We start from the raw sequence: 16,665 nt of genomic DNA, 5'->3' as shown, positions 1-16,665 counted from the left end.
CTACCTTCCCACCACCTTTTCCCTACTGTCTCCTCCATCCAGTTACTTGTGAAGCACTTGTCACAGTTCATTTTGTTAAGATCATTTTGAAGATCGAAAAACACGAGAATGGCTCCTATGGAGGCATACATTCTATTAATGTTGATTGCCATCTAATTTAGTTGCTATACAAAAGGCCCCTAAAGTTGTTAGAACCATGAATTGCCCTGGAGAGCTGGAGGGGCTGAGGATACCAGGCAGTATTTGCGTCATGGTCAGAGCCAGGACTAGAATCCTTTTATCTTATTCTGTAAAGATATTTATTGATTGATTGATTGATTGATTGATTGAGAGAAAGCACACATAAGTGTGAGCAGTGGAGGGGCAGAGAGAGAAAGAGAGAGGGAGAGGGAGAATCCCAAGCAGTCTCTGAGCTGTTAGCTCAGAGTCTGATGCGGGCTCAACCTCACGAACTTCAAGATCATGACATGAACCAAAATCAAGAGTCAGACACTTAACCTACTAAGCCACCCAAGTGCCCTGAGGAGTCGAATCCTTTTTATTTGTATCTCTCATTCCCCTATGGACTTCATACAATCGTGTTTATGGAAGCATATCGTATACCCCTGGCCCTCACACATGAAAATCTCATCCTGTGAAACAAGCAGTTTTCTTTAAAAGAGATCCTTTGCTTTCTAAAAAAAAAAAAAAAAAAAAAAAAAAAGTGATTTTTTTTAATTGAGCAGAAAGGTACAAAAAAGATACCAAAGGGATAAGTAAAAAGTGAAAATAATTCTTCCTCCAACCCGTCTCCTAGTCACCTTCTATAGACAGTTTGCATTTATCAGATTCTTCTCTCATCATAGATGGTCGTGTGTGTGTGTTACACACTGTTGAGCATCTTGGGTTTTGCACACAATAGTGTTTTAGAAGTCGTTCTGTACGTATGCACACAGAACTGCCTTTTTTTTTTTAACACCTGCACACTATTTGATTATATGGATGTGCCATAACATATTGAACTTCTCCCCTATTGCTGGACATTTAGACTGTTTGTAGTTGGTAAATGAATTGATGCATTGGCACAAGGAACATCCTTATAGATACATCATTTTCTGATCTATGAGTATGTCTGAAGACCAGAGTCCTGGCTTTTCTGAGCCAAATCATATAGCAGTGTAGATTTTGATATTAGTAAATTTCATAGACATTATACCAGTGAAAACTCCCTACCAGTAGTGTGTGAAATGATTTCCTCATCCCTTGCTAACACAAAGTGTTACCAAAATCAGAATATCTTCTCTTTGCAAGATAGGTTAAAAATGCTATTTCAATATAGTTTAAATTTGCATTCCTTGTGAATGAAGTTGAGGATATTTTTAAGTCATATTCCTTTTTCTGTTGATTTGTCCATATTTTGAGGCACTTATTTATCTAAAAAAACTTTTTTAAGTTTATTTGTTTATTGTTGACAGAGACAGAGACAATGCAAGCAGGGGAGGAACAGAAAGAGAGGGAGAGAGAAAGAATCCCAAGCAGGCTCTGCACAGTGCAGAGCCTGATGCAGGGCTCAAACTCAGGAAACTGTGAGATCATGACCTGAGCTGAAACCAAGAGTCAGATGCTTAACTGACTGAGCCACCCAGACACCCTGAGGCACTTATTTATTGATTTGATGGTCTTTTTCTTATCAATTTGTAGTATGTCTGTATACTACAAAGTAGCCCTTTGTCTGAGATGATGGTTTACAAATATTCCCCCCCCACCGGTTTGTTGACTTTTGAGTTTGCATAAATATTTTCTCCATGTAGAAAATTTTTAGTTTTGCATGGTCTAAGCTTTTCTTTTATGGCTCTTAGCTCTGTGTCATACTTGAAAAGATCTTTCCTATTCCAAGATAATAAATATCTCCCAGGTTTTAGTATTTTTATCATTTCATTTTTTAAAGTTGAAGTCCTTGATCTGGCTGGAATTCCCTGTATAAGGTTGAGGTAGCAATCCAATGTGCTTTTTTTTCACCTGGTTTTCCAACTGTCATCATTATTGAGTAATCCCCATGATCTGAAATGTCCCTACTATTCTTCTAAATAGCAAACTCTCTCCCTTCATGTTTTAAGTATATAATTAGGTGAAAGTTAGGGTTTATAGAACTTTTCAGGGAGCACATTGGTTTAAAGTGAGAGATTTGGCAAAACGAATATTGGTATATCTCCCAAGTGTGTTCTCTGGTCTAGGACTTTGCCTTCCAATCCCTCTGATTTTGATATTCCCCTATTGGGTGTTTTCTTCCCATATGTTCTAAATGTGTAGCAAGCATATACCTGAGCCCCCAACTTTTTTAAAAGGCTTATCTCCATAGCAGTGAGTGGGATATACGTAACCTTGACGGCCATTTGATGGGCAGGTCAGTTTGGTTCTGACTGCTAGCCAGAAATGAAGGGAGAAGATGTTGAACAGTTTCATCCCTGACTTTATAAAATGAAAAGCCCTGCCAGATAAAAGTAGCTGAGTCAACTGAGGGAGAGAGAGCGCTGGCAAGAACATAAGCTGAGGGACGTTGACTATACTTTGCTATCTACATTGGTGCGTGGACTACTATTTTGAGACTTTGCGACATTTCTTTAAAAGAATATAAGAGGACATCACTTTCACATTCGTTCTCCCACTCAGGAAGAATTAGGAAGATTACAGTTTATCCTTCTGACAAAACGCTGGCTATGTCTACACATACAGGCATAGGACCTAAAGACTAGAGGTCTGCAAATGCCATGAAATAAAATGTAGTAAAATCAAACCGATGTATGAGGCACTGATGTTTTTTGCTTGGGGACTTCATTTGCCCTTGAAATACATTAATGGAGTTTTGGGTACATTTAGATTTTATTTGGGCTAATATCAAAGTAATAGGCATTCCCTGAACTTAAACTAAAGAAGGTGAAAGCCCAGCATTGTTTCAAGTAGCCAGAAAAAAACCAGCCCAGGATTTAATAACGGTCAAGATCAGCCAGGAAGAGTTTACTGCTTACTCACTTATTTATTCATTTATTCAGCAAATGGTAATTGAGTCCACGAACAAAACAGACAAAAATCCCTGTCTTCATGGAGCTTCCATGCTATTAGGGGTCTGTGGGAGGAAGATAGAGATAATAAACAAGCATTAGTAAATTATATTGTCCATGAGAAGGTATTTTTGCAGTGACAAAGGACAGAGCAGTCTGGAGTGCCTGAGTGCAGGAAGGGGGGCTGTAATTCTGTATAGGGTGGTGGCCAGTGTCTTTGAGAAGGTGACAACACGAGCCAACACTTGTAGGAGGAGAGGCGATTGCTCATTATCGTGATCTTGCAGGAATCATCTGGGCTCAAATTTGTTAATTTACCTCTTGATGAATTAAAAAACCCTCAAATTAGGAACATAAAGAAATGCTAAAGAGCTGATAAAAACCCTTACCATTTTTTCTATAATTAAGAGCCTTAGGCTTTTCTCTGTGGCTCATAAATCATAGTTTATGAGGGTGAGCTTGTTTCAAAGCTAAAATACTGCGCCAGAGAGAAAATTATTAATCATGGACCCCTTTTGTCCCATTCTGCTACCCAGGATGAATGGTGAAGGCTAGGAAGTTCTGTTTGTCTTATCGCATTTGTTTCTAACTGGCTCCAGGAATCAGCGTGTGTGAAAGTGGTGGCTGCCGTGAGCATGTGGGATGTGTGCATGGAGAAGGGGCACCGAGACTTGGAGCAGTTCGAGAGGGTGCATCGTTACATCAGTGATCAGCTCTTCACAAATTTTGTAAGTGACTCTTTCTTCAACCCTCTTTTTATAGGGCCCCCTCTTCTTGGGATTCTTTAACATCCAGTTTGTGGAAAAGTTAATTCCACAGAGACATGGTGTGTGTGCATCAGGAATACCAGTCTCCCTCTAGCTATATTCTATTGGGGTTTTATATTCAGAACAGTGGCTTTTAATTAGTTGAAAGGACAGGTTGGCCTTTGGGATTCAAAGAGATTTTTTTCTAGCTGTGATCAGTCTAGCTTGAAGAGACAGGAAAAGTGGGAAATTTAATCTGGTATCACTATTGATAACTCTGCATAAAAAAACAACTATCGGAGTACTAACTTAGAAAGGAATATGTAGGAATAGTTTAGAAGTTAACCAATGGATCTTTGATTTGGCATGAACTTCCTTAAAAAGACAGTACTAAAGGCCAAATTGCCTGGGTTAATTCTAAATAGAGACATGGGATTGTTTGATCCTGAGTAGAAACAGGTGGGTGGGGTTTGATGGGTTCTTGGAAATCTCTGAATGGCTTAAGCTGAAGAAAGCATTCATTCTCACTTTGGGAACTTGCAGGTGTTCCAACAACAGTAGCATCTTATGAAGTAATGTACTTAAGTGCCTATATATATATATATATATATTTTTTTTTTTTTAATTATTTTTGAGAGAGAGAGAGAAAGACAGAGCACAAGCTGCAGAAGGGCAGAGAGAGAGGGACACAGAATCTGAAGCAGGCTCCAGGCTCTGAGCTGTCAGCACAGAGCCTGGCACGGGGCTCAAACCCACAAACTATGAGATCATGAGCCAAAGTCAGACACTTAACTGACTGAGCCACCCAGGCGCCTCTCGTGTTTATTTTCTTTACGTGGCAATATCCTGCCCCTCCATGTCTGTCCCTCTAGAAAAAATTAAAGACAAAAATCTTTTGAAGTAGAAATTGATATTACCAAGTAGTCATGATTAGAAAAGGTATTATGGGTGTATGAAAGCTTCTCTACCCCAGATTGATGTAACAAAACTACACCTTCAGTGAAATCCAAGCTGTATAGACGTGTGCACGTAAGAAGTGATACCAGACGCACTGTCCCATCCAGGTTGTAATGCAGGCATCACATTAATGTGTGTGACTTAGCATTTGTCATTAGCTGTGGAGCTGAGGTGGGATTAGCATATTTTGCAAACTGTTTGGCATGTGCGAATTATTGGATGAAGGTTATAAATTGAAGATTTTTGTAGAATGGACATGTGCAAGTCCATCTGGTGTTGGATCAATAGAACACTATTGGATCTGTTTGGGTTTAGCTCGTGCGCCAGCAACAAAGCGGGTGGTACAGGATATAACAAATCAGCCTTAAGGGTATTTCAGAGAATAACAAATATATGTGGTGATGGATGTTAACTGGATTTGTTTTGGTGATCATTTTGCAATATATCCAAATATTGAATTATCACGTTGTACACCTGAACCTAATGTATCGGTTACACCTCAATTAAAACCCACAAATACCGGGTACGGAATAACTGAGCGATGTGACTTTCTTGTCCCTGCAGAAGGAAAGGACAGAGCGGCTTGTCATCTCTCCCCTAAACCAGTTACTGAGCATGTTCACAGGGCCCCATAAGCTGGTGCAGAAGCGCTTTGATAAGCTTCTGGACTTTTACAACTGCACAGAGCGGGCAGAGAAGTTAAAGGACAAGAAGACTCTGGAGGAGCTGCAGTCGGCCCGGAACAACTACGAGGCCCTGAACGCGCAGCTGCTGGATGAGCTGCCCAAGTTCCACCAGTACGCCCAGGGCCTCTTCACCAACTGCATCCACGGCTACGCAGAGGCCCATTGCGACTTTGTGCGCCAGGCGCTGGAGCAGCTGAAGCCTCTGCTTTCAGTGAGTGTGTGCTGTTGTCCATCCGTGTGTCCCACCCTCCCCTGCCAGCGGTGGGGAAATCTCTGAGGTTCTCCAGGGGTTTTTCTGGGAACGCACATTTGGGTTTCTTGAGAAATCATTCAAACTAGGTAGATGAAATAGATCATCAGGTCAAGCTTGTCAGGCTCGGAATTCTCCATCCTTGCTGGTGCCTGTTGCTTCTAAACGGCGCTTTCCACCCTGAGGATCCGGGAGGAGCTGGCCAGCGGGGCCTACCTGTGGGAGCCTGCCTGCGGTGGCGCAGGAGCAGTGTGCTCTGGGTGTGGGAGCCACGCTCCCTGCACCCTGGCCAGTCCTGGGATCTTTCATCCGCTGTCTCTTCTTTCTCTCCGCCTGCCCTTCCCATGGACTCCAGTTACTTAAAGTCGCCGGCAGAGAGGGAAACCTTATCGCCATCTTCCACGAAGAGCACAGCAGAGTTCTGCAACAGCTCCAGGTTTTCACCTTCTTCCCAGAGTCGCTTCCGGCGGCCAGGAAGCCGTTTGAGAGGAAAACCGTGGACCGCCAGTCGGCCCGGAAGCCGCTCCTGGGCCTGGTGAGTGGAGGGCTGGCGAGGGCACAGGTGGAGAGCGGCAACTCCGGCGGGGGTGGGGTCCGGGCCGTGCTAGCCGTGACTTCCTCTTGTCTCTGAGGCCTGGCCATTACACTTCCATCATTGGGTTATTAAAAGGTTCAAATGAGATCATATATGGAAAGCACTTAGAAATGCCTAGCACATAGTGAGCACTGTACAAATAAGCTGTCTTGTTATTATTGATGGACCCAGCTCCGTCTACAGATTAGTGATGTAATAGGAGTTCAAACATAGTAGTGCAGAATAAAGGTCCTCGAGCTCTCTCCTCTGTCACGGGCTCCTTCCTTCACTCTTCCAGAACATCACTGCTGGTCCTAGCTTGTGACCACCTATGATTTTTTCACACTCGATATGTATTTCAAAATGCCCTCCGAAAAGCACTCTAGGATCTTAGTCTATACAGTGAATGGAGTTTGTAAAGGATTAATATTAATACTTTGATCAATTAAGGAAACGGATTTAAGGGTATGTTAATTCTGCCAGGCTTCTCTGTGTTTGATCATGTATTGGAAAAACTCCATTTTACCTGGAGTTATAGTCCTTCAGAACTCAGTTTTTCCATATTTTGAAAAGTAGGGTAAAATACACCAGATTATATGGGATCATAATCTAAAAGATTACTGATCTGTCTCTGTTTATGACATTTTGCTCCATAAAATCTCGTAGACATTAATTTACCTTAAAAGGGGGAATCAAATTTATTATTACCTTTGCTTTTTCTTTCCTTTTTTTTTTTAAGTTTACTTATTTATTTTCAGAGAGAGAAAGAGCAGGGTAGGGGCAGAAAGAGGGAGGGAGAGAGAGAATCCAAAGCAGGCTCTGTGCTGACACTGTGGGCGTGGAGCCCAATGTGGGTTGAACCTACAAACCTTGAGATCAGGACCTGAGCTGAAATCAAGAGTCTGTCACTTAACCAACTGAGCCACCCAGATGTCCCTACTTTCGTTTTTTCTAATTTTTATGAACAGTAATTGTTTTTACAGATGGGGAATTCAAGATGAGGAAAGCCTCAGTTGTTCAGATTCATACAGCAAAATACAAGAAGTCCTTGTCATACTCCTTAGATATTTTGACTCTTTAGGTGGCACCTTTTATTTTTGGTTAAGATATTATTTTTAAGTAATCTCTATGCTTAGCATGGGGCTTGAAGTCACAACTCTGAGGTCAAGAGTCGCATGCTGTACTGACTGAGCCAGCCAGGCTCCCCAAGTGGCACTTTAATCGCATTTTTTTGTCACGAGATAAACAGGTGTAGAACTAAGTCTGTTCATTTTTCCTAAGAGCCACAAAGGCACTAAGCCATGAACTATGAGAATATGATTTTTACCCAGCCACACGGACTGACTCAGGCACAAAAACATCCGGTGGGAGTAGCGAGTGGCTGGCCGTCACTGCCCCCATTTCTGAGACTTAGCTTGTGAGTCAGGATTGAATATGGCTGCTGGGATGATGGGCAGGGAGGGCTTTTGTTGATCATATCTCTTGTGTTACCTCTTAAGCCAAGTTACATGCTACAGTCGGAAGAACTTCGGGCCTCCCTTCTGGCAAGGTATCCCCCTGAAAAACTCTTCCAAGCAGAACGGAACTTCAATGCCGCTCAAGACTTAGATGTCTCACTTCTGGAAGGTGACCTGGTGGGCGTGATCAAAAAGAAGGACCCCATGGGCAGTCAGAACCGCTGGCTGATTGACAATGGAGGTAAGAGTGTTAGACCTCAGATTACTGTAACTGTAAATGAGGAACAAGTTATTTTTGACCATACCCGAATCTTATCTTGGCCAGAAAAAAATGTGAGAGTATTTGATTAAGGGAGAAAAATAACCTTACAAGTTCTGTCCATCTTGAGAGTGTGTAAGGCCCAAGTCATTACTGAAACAAAACCTTTCTTTGTTTTTTTGTTTTTGTTTTTACAAATTCCAGAGGGGGCTCCATTACTTACCTTGCAGGATCTCGCCATGTTTTACAGCTCTTCTGGGTGGTGCTTACGGCCCACCGGTTCTGAGCCCTCTCAGCCTGTTCTAAGCGAACCACAAAATAAGCTGTCCTCTTCCAAGCTCTGTAAACGTGTTTTGTGAGTGTGTGAATTTAAACCTGTAGGAAAAGATTTTTTTGTTTGCCTTTTGAGTTTTTTGTTCCATAACAAACAGTTTTATCTCTTGACTAGGGAATGCGTTTAAATATTTTTTTGTGTGTTTAATTTTGAGAGCAAGAGAGACAGAGTGTGAGTGGGGGAGGGGCCGAGAGCAGGCTTCAGGCTCCGAGCTGTCAGCATAGAGCCCGACGCAGGGCTCTAACTCACAAACTGTGAGATCGTGACGTGAGCCCAACTCGGACACCCAACCAACTGAGCCACCCAGGCGCCCTGAAAATGGCTTTAAAAATAGCTTAGGGGCGCCTGAGTGGCTCAGTCAGTTAAGCGTCTGACTTCGGCTCAGGTCATGATCTCACAGTTTGTGGGTTCAAGCCCCGCGTCGGGCTCTGTGCTGACAGTTCAGAGACTGGAGCCTGCTTCGGATTCATGTCTCCCTCTCTCTCTGACCCTCCCCTGCTCGCACTCTCTCTCTCTCTCAGAAATAAATAAACATTAAATTTAAAAAATAAAAATAAAAAAATAAAAATAGCTTATAGTTTGTTTCTAGCAGGGGTGGTGGTGGGGCAGGGCTTGTAATAGAATTAAAGGAGAAGTAAAAAGAGTAATACTGATCCATATCCTTTCTCCCCAATTCCACAAATCCAAAAGCTCTGAAAAACAAGAATTCATTTGCCAAAATCTTCCCTTATCTGAACTTATTTGATAGCAAATTCCAAACAAAGTGATGTGAGCCTATATATAATCATTACTCATCTCTTTTGATGTGAATAGTCATACATTTTAGAAACATGAATTGGTTTAATTATGAGGTGTTGACCTAGATACTGCTGGAGATGTCATAGACAGTATATGTACTTGAGTCCTTTTCCAAAATTCAAAAAGTCTGAATTCCAAAACACATCTGGCCCTCAACATTTTATTTTTATTTATAAGTTTATTTATTTTGAGAGAGCGAGAAAGGAGGAGGGAGGGGTGGAGAGAGAGGGAGAGAATCCCAAACAGGCTCTGCACTGTCCATGCGGAACCCGACAAGGGGCTCAAACTCGGTAACTGAGAGATCATGACCTGAGCTGAAATCAAGAGTCAGATGTTTAACCAATTGAGCCACCCAGGCACCCCCTAAATAAGCATTTTAATAAGGACTGTGGGCCTATATAATAAACATCTATGTTCACACCACTGGAATGTAAAATTGTGACATTCTCAGTTTGAAAGTATTTTGTGGATTTTCTCTCTTCCATCCACTCCTGCTTTCCCCAAAGAATGGAGATTGGAAGTGGGAAAGGAAGGACAAGGATGGAGGGTGATGGGCCGGTGAAGCAGGTGACGGGTTCATAGAAAGACTCCTGGTCAAGATCCAGGCTGTTCAAGAGGCTGCTCCATCCTTGGGGCTTTTCTCTTCTCCATCCTGATGAGGGGTGGCAGGAAGCCCACAGTATTAGGATCAGTTGTTAGACCCTCTACCCCTCACCATCTGCCCCGGGGACCCCTCCCATCATTCAGCAGATGTAACAAGGGTGGCAGCAGTTTTCTTAGGTACAGAAAACACATTGAAGTTGAAGACGGAGATGGCCCTTCCTCGCACAGAGGTGACATTCTCCAGGTCCCTGCCTTGACAGATACTTCTTTCTTAACATAAAAAATGTTTCTGTGGATCAGGGATTTCAATCTTTTATGTTTAAAAGTTTTAGCTGAGGACTTCCTTGCAGTAGGGATTTGTATCTGACTTGGGTTCACCAACTGGGTGCAGTCAGAGGAGACTTAAATTCAGAAATCCGTCCAGAAGGGAGAGTGTTGCATCTTCCTGATTCCAGATTCCTGCTGTGATTGAGGTAGAAGTTCTGCTGGTATGGGCAGTTGTGCAGTAGGGTTTCGGGAGCCAAGCCCAGCCTAGCCCCTGATCCTTTAGACCTTCCAATAATTTTGTAAGCACCTGATCACTTGTATTAAAACTTTCTTCCCCACGCCCCCGCCCCCAAAATAATAAAAGTTTTAGCCGAGGGCCCTCCCTGTCATCATCTTAGGCAATTTATTAAAGTGAACATGTGCTGTGCCTGTGTTGTGTATATACTAACTCCTATAAACCGCTTCCTACTTGAGACTCTTCTCACAGTATTTCCACCACGTTCCCAAACTAGAAGCGGGATTCAAGTGCTCCAGATGGAAACAGAGCCGGAGGCCCTTTCTGAGGGGCTCTGTCACTATGAGGATGGTTTTTAAAATCCCTTTTTCTGTACTTGGTGTACCTGAACACATCCTTAGTTAAGTCTCTCCTAGTCTTTGTTTCCATGATGTAGATATCCTGTTAAATTCTCTTCATATGTTCATTCTCACACATGTGGTGATTTTTAATACTTTCCTCTTGAGTCTTCACGAGGGCTCCTGTCACTCATTGTTATGGGGTTGTAATGAGAACGCGCTGGCAAGCAGCCAGAGTTGCGTCTCCACCCACATCGGACCTGGGATTGAATGTCTCATCTTTTTTGTCCCTAGGCATCTTCTTTTGTCCCTCACACTATTGACCTAGCTTTCTTTTCTTCTTTTAAAGTTTTATTTATTTGAAAGAGATAGCATCTGTGCTGACAGCTCAGAGCCTGGATCCTCCTTCGGATTCTGTCTCTCTCTCTCTCTCTCTCTCTGTCTCTCTGTCTCTCTCTCTCTGCCCCTCTCCTTGTACTGTCTCTCTCAAAAACAAATAAAGATTAAAAAAAGCATGTGTGAGAGCGAGCTCTAGTCAGGGAGGGGCAGAGAGACAGAGAATCCCAAGAGAATCCCAAGCAGGCTCCACGATGGCAATGTGGAGCCTTATTCGGGCAGGGCTTGATCTCACAAACCGCGAGATCATGACCTGAGCCGAAACCAAGAATCGGGTGCTTAACCGACTGAGCTACCCAGGCGCCTCTTGACCTAGCTTTTCAACCACAGTTTTTTCTCTGTTGACTCCGCCTGCTATCCCTTCCACTAAAAGCTCTTCATGTTGATTTTTCCTCCCCGTAGTCACCAAAGGCTTTGTGTACAGCTCCTTCCTGAAGCCCTACAACGCCCGCCGCAGCCACTCCGATGTCTCTGTTGGCAGCCACTCCTCCACCGAGTCGGAGCATAGCAGCTCCTCTCCTAGATTCCCACGGCAGAACAGCAGCAGCACCTTGACCGTCAACCCCAGCAGCATGGCTGTGTCCTTTACCTCAGGGTCTTGCCAGAAACAGCCTCAAGATGCATTGAAGGAAGTAGACCAAGAAACTCTCAGTGCATCCTTAAACTTGGGTTGCTCAGACAGCAGTCTTTCCAGGTGCCCTTCAGACCCAGACCCCAGCTCCCAGCCCAGGCCGTGGGACTCTATGGAAGCAGTCAGAGACATTAACCAGCCTGCCCCTGCCCTCAGGAGCCACAGAAACTCCAGGCATCCAGAAATGGTAGGTTACTCCCTACCAGGGCGAAATGGGCAGGGAAAAGACCTCATAAAAGGATGTACAAGAACAACCCAGTCTCTGGAAGACAGAAGTGAAGAGCCAGAAAGCAGTGAGGCAGAAGGCAACCAGGTAAGCGCTCCCAGTCACCATGTGGAACAGGTAGCAGGAAGGCTGGAGGTGTGGGAGCGGGGATGTCCCAGGCACGCCCAGGGCCTGTGCGGGAATCGGGGCTGAGCTCATGGGCGACTCTTAGAAAATCTGCTGTTTATCCCATCTACTTAGGTTTTTATTCAAACAGCTATTTTTTTCTTCCCATAGAATTTAGAAATAACATTCTGGCTCAGGTTCAGTTTTTCCCATTCTTTATGTAATGGCCTATTCTTGTCTTATGAATTTGAACATAGCTTTTGTATCTTGAATTTTTTTTATTTTTATTATTTTTTTTTTAAGATGAAATTTATTGTCAAATTGGTTTCCATGCAACACCCAGTGCTCATCCCAAAAGATGCCCTCCTCAATACCCATCACCCACCCTTCCCTCCCTCCCACCCCCCCATCAACCCTCAGTTTGTTCTCAGTTTTTAAGAGTCCCTTATGCTTTGGCTCTCTCCCTCTCTAACCTTTTTGCATCTTGAATGTCTTAAACCTACATGTTTTAAAGTCATTTTTACATTCACAGCTGAGGAATCCCTGTCACCCACTTATGGCTTTTGCTCACTCTTGCAGCAGGGAGTTTCTGTGTGTGTTTTATAACATCTGTCTGTGAGCTCATCTCCATCAGGGTTGCCTTTGTTTGTGAGACTCCGAGGTTACGGAGGTATTTGCTTCTGTCAAGCTTTGGATTCCAGAACCAGTTTTCACACTGGATTCTCAGCCCAGTCTTTCTATTGCCACATTCCTCAGTGCTACAGATGAGCATAGGGCATGCCCATTTCTCTGGCAATTCTGTTACTACTCACTGCCCAGGACAGACATCTAAGGTCTGGGCTCCCAGTGGACAGTTTCTAGACATGTGGAAGGAGAAAATGGTCCTTTTTTAGATTCTGATTTTGTTTAAAGAGCTCACTTTGAACTTCATCAACTCCTGTCCAGGCCCTAAGACTCCTCAGGTGTGTTTTCATCCTTGTGCCCCTCAGGCCTCTTGGCTTCCCCTTCTGATCACTGAGTATCACCCATCTTCCATATTGACTGAAGGTTCCTTCTCCTCTTTAAGGCAACTCTGAAAGAGTAAAAGAATATGGATTTTGGTTTTCCTTGAATCTGCCCTGTTCATAATGGTAGCCACCAGCCTTGGGTAGCCATTTAAGTTTTAGTTAAAATTAAATAAAATTAAAACTTAAGCACCTCATGGGGCACCTGGGTGGCTCAGTCAGTTAAGTGTCTGACTTTGGCTCAGGTCATGATCTCACAGTTCATGAGTTCGAGCCCCACATTGGACTCTGTGCTGATAGCTCAGGACCTGCTTTGGATTTTGTGTCCCACCCCCCCCCACCCCCCCCACCCCGCTTATGCTCTCGCTCGCTCGCTCACTCTCTCTCAAAAATAAATAAATATTTTTTAAAAATCTCTTGAAAAAAAAAAATTAAGCACCTCAGTCTTACTGGCCATAATACTTCAAGTGCTTGACAGCCACACGTGGCTAGAGGCTGCCATACTGGATGGTGCAGGAATCGTACAACCCCACCACTGAAGGAAGTTCTGTTGGACAGTATTGCTCCAAGCAGTTTCCCATTTCCTAACTCACTTTCTCTCCCTCCCCAGGTCTATTTTGCTGTCTATACCTTTAAGGCACGGAACCCAAATGAGCTGAGTGTGTCAGCCAATCAGAGACTCAAGATCCTGGAGTTTAAAGATGTTACAGGAAATACAGAGTGGTGGTTAGCCGAAGTTAATGGGAAGAAGGGCTATGTTCCATCCAATTATATCCGCAAAACTGAATACACCTGAGCCATTCTCCCTCCCGCTCAACCTTGCTGCCTTCACTTTCCTTCTGCTGAAGGGTTCTGGTGGCCCCCAAGAGGGCACCTGCTCCTGGGACACAGGCCCTGTCTACATTGCTTAACCATGGCACAGTGGGGCACAAGATGGGTCTTGTTCACCACCACTGGGTTATGTCAATCTTGATGCTCACTAGACTTTCTAGGATTTGAAATGGACCCTAGGGCTATGAAGGATTCAGTGACCATGAGAAGAGGCAAGCCGTGGGTCAGCCTTTGGGAATGAGAAGCCGCCAGCCGGAAAACCAGTATTGTATGTATGCTGGAAGCTGTGCTACAGCATTAGATGTTGGCTCTGGTTACACCATACTGAGTTTGGGGTGGTCCTGTGCTCCACGAACAAATGACCAGAAATTGACTTGGATGACGAATTCTCCGGGAGCCCTTTTAGACTGTGCTTCTGCATGTGGCAAGGAGTTTGTTGAGATTGTATCAAATCTGGTGTTTCAGAGCTTCAGTGTTCAGCACACACATTCACGCATACACACCCGCCCCTAATTCCTAAAAGTCCCTAAAACACTACCATCTGCAATCTTTTCCTTATTTATTTCAAATACTGTATTTCCAGATTGGCTCTGCAAAATTCTGTTGTTTTCTCTTTTTAAAAAATATTTACGGTCTGTATTTCCCTTCGATCTTTATCTGGAAGGTTCTCTTCCCTTTTAGGTGTATAGCCACCTATACTTTCAAACAGCCACCTCTGCTTTATCGAGTCCGTGTGTGATCTCTCCTAGCCCTTCACCTGCAATCCAATAACTGATAGATTTTCTTAGGAGAACAGGCTCAGAGCTCCAGCAACCCCATGAAAAGGATTCGTTCCACAGGGAGCTGGAAGCAGTCTGGCTTTGTGGAAGACCAGATGCCTTTCTCCTTCTTCCACACCTACTACCCACAGAGGCAGAAAGCATAGCACACGTGTCTTATATGAATTAGGATAAGCAGTCCCAGAGGTAGCTTATCCTAGACTTGGAAATAAGCATTCTCTGTTTCACCACTAACCTCCGTGCTTCAGAGACCGTAGTCTAAGCCAAACAGATTCTAAAGTGCCTGATCGTACCTCCCTTTGGCCTCAGGAAACTATTTGCTAATCCTTACAGAAAGAATCTCCCCCTAAAAGTTCTATTTGAGGAGGGCTCTTATTCTTAAGGTCTGCCTCAGATATGGAGCCTACCTTGAAACAAGAAACTATGAATTCTGTCTTAAGGGAATGAAGAACACCTCCAGCCCCTGCTCGTCCAAGTGCACCTTTGGCCTTAAAATCCTGATGAATTGGGAGACACTTGTGGACCCCTTAGCTCTGTGTGTCTGTGGGTTGGTCTGAAGGCAGCAATGCGAGTCTCTTGTGAATAGTGTTTATATTTAGAGATGTTTATATTTAAGTAGTTATTTTATAAATAAAAGCATTTCTAAGGGCCATGAGTGTGTTTTCTTGATTTCCCTCCATGTTTAGCTTGAGCCTAATCAGATTTCTGAGGGTACCTCTGTGACAATTCAAAATGATGTCTAGATTCTGGAAAATGGGAGGCTAACTGAAGAAATCCAAGTCAAAAACTCATTTTGTCAAATATAATTTCAACAGAATGACTATACCCTCAAGACCCCCATGCTGCAGGCAATTGCCTGTTTGTTTTAAGAGTGTTTATCCTAGCAGAATGGAAGAGCTGAAGTCTCTAAACTGGAAGCCCTACGAGGTAAGTGTTTTCCTGATATTACAGAAGTGGAAGCCGGTGCACTAGCCGTTAAGTAACAAGGCTTGGAGTAGCAGCCAGACGGGGCTGGGGACGGGAGGTGGAGGATGATGTGTGGGTGACTGTGAAGCAATTGTCTGATATTGTTTTTTTTTTTTAACGTTTATTTACTTTTGAGACAGAGACAGAGCATGAACAGGGGAGGGTCAGAGAGAGAGAGGGAGACACAGAATCTGAAACAGGCTCCAGGCTCTGAGCTATGAGCACAGAGCCCGACGCGGGGCTCGAACTCACAAGCCGTGAGATAATGACCTGAGCCGAAGTTGGACGCTTAACCAACTGAGCCACCCAGGCGCCCCGATTGTCTGATATTGTTAAGGGATAGAAAACATGATTGAATAGGTAGACTGTGGTACAGAAACTTACAGATCAACTAGGCCAACTCTTATTTTATGAACTAGGAAAATGAGATCTAATGACATTGTGACTTCCCCAAGTCACACATCAAGTTTTTGATGAATCCTGAATTTAAACTTGAGTTCTCTAGCTGAGTTTTTACACCTTGTTCTGGAGCCAGACTGTCTGGCTTGAGACACTTAAGAGCTGTGTGACCCTGGCAACTTACCCAACCCATGCTTCAGCTCCCACCTCTAAAGTAGATGGTAACACTAGCCACCTCATGGGTTGTTGTAAGGATTGAATGAGTTGGAACATGGAGAGTGCTAGAACACTGCCTGATACATAGTGATAAATCGGAGAGCCTTGAGGTTCAAGTCAAGGAATTTAGATTTGATGAGTCTGGTAATAAACTCTTGGAAGTTCTTAAGTAGATTGCCTGTTTTAGGAAAGCTACATGTTACAAGATGATTGGGAGGGACTACAGATCAAAGGCAAGAAAATCTAATAGGAAAAAAAGTTAACTGCTTCGGATATAAGAATGCTTGAGAGTGGAAAAAAGCATCCTATAAAGAATATGAAATTAAAGAAATGATGGAATCACTGGCAAAGAGGAGGTCATTGGGATGGGGACGGGTTTCTGAAAATGTGTCTTTTGTTTTAAACACTAGATGTCTGCTTGTCTTGCTTCTGCAAGTGTGGCTGTCAGCCCAGTGGCATCACCGTCACTAACCTGGGAGCTGCTGGAAATGCAGGCCCCACGTGATTTGTGCACACATCCAAGTTTGAGAACATCCGTCAAGGCAATTTTTGTAAATGGGCTTTTCTGCC

The 16,665-nt window shown here is 43.7% G+C and overlaps 1 protein-coding gene across 2 annotated transcripts in view; it reads left to right on the top strand.

Moving 5' to 3' along the window:
• The window catches only part of DNMBP (dynamin binding protein), a 111,367-nt gene extending 96,203 nt beyond the window's left edge, over window positions 1-15,164 (top strand). For both annotated transcript variants that reach the window (XM_027062831.2, XM_027062832.2), the window contains 6 exons: window positions 3,638-3,766; window positions 5,306-5,638; window positions 6,033-6,212; window positions 7,751-7,949; window positions 11,341-11,882; window positions 13,515-15,164. In XM_027062831.2, coding sequence (XP_026918632.2) covers window positions 3,638-3,766; window positions 5,306-5,638; window positions 6,033-6,212; window positions 7,751-7,949; window positions 11,341-11,882; window positions 13,515-13,700 — 1,569 coding nt within the window. In that variant the 3' untranslated portion in view covers window positions 13,701-15,164. The remainder of the gene's footprint in view (window positions 1-3,637; window positions 3,767-5,305; window positions 5,639-6,032; window positions 6,213-7,750; window positions 7,950-11,340; window positions 11,883-13,514) is intronic.
• The last annotated feature ends 1,501 nt before the right edge of the window (window positions 15,165-16,665 follow it).

The sequence above is a fragment of the Acinonyx jubatus genome, chromosome D2, assembly GCF_027475565.1.
Source record: "Acinonyx jubatus isolate Ajub_Pintada_27869175 chromosome D2, VMU_Ajub_asm_v1.0, whole genome shotgun sequence".
In the NCBI taxonomy this organism is placed as follows: domain Eukaryota; kingdom Metazoa; phylum Chordata; class Mammalia; order Carnivora; family Felidae; genus Acinonyx; species Acinonyx jubatus.
The sequence above is the reverse complement of the archived record's forward strand: the minus strand, read 5'-3'. Positions and strand labels throughout refer to the sequence as shown.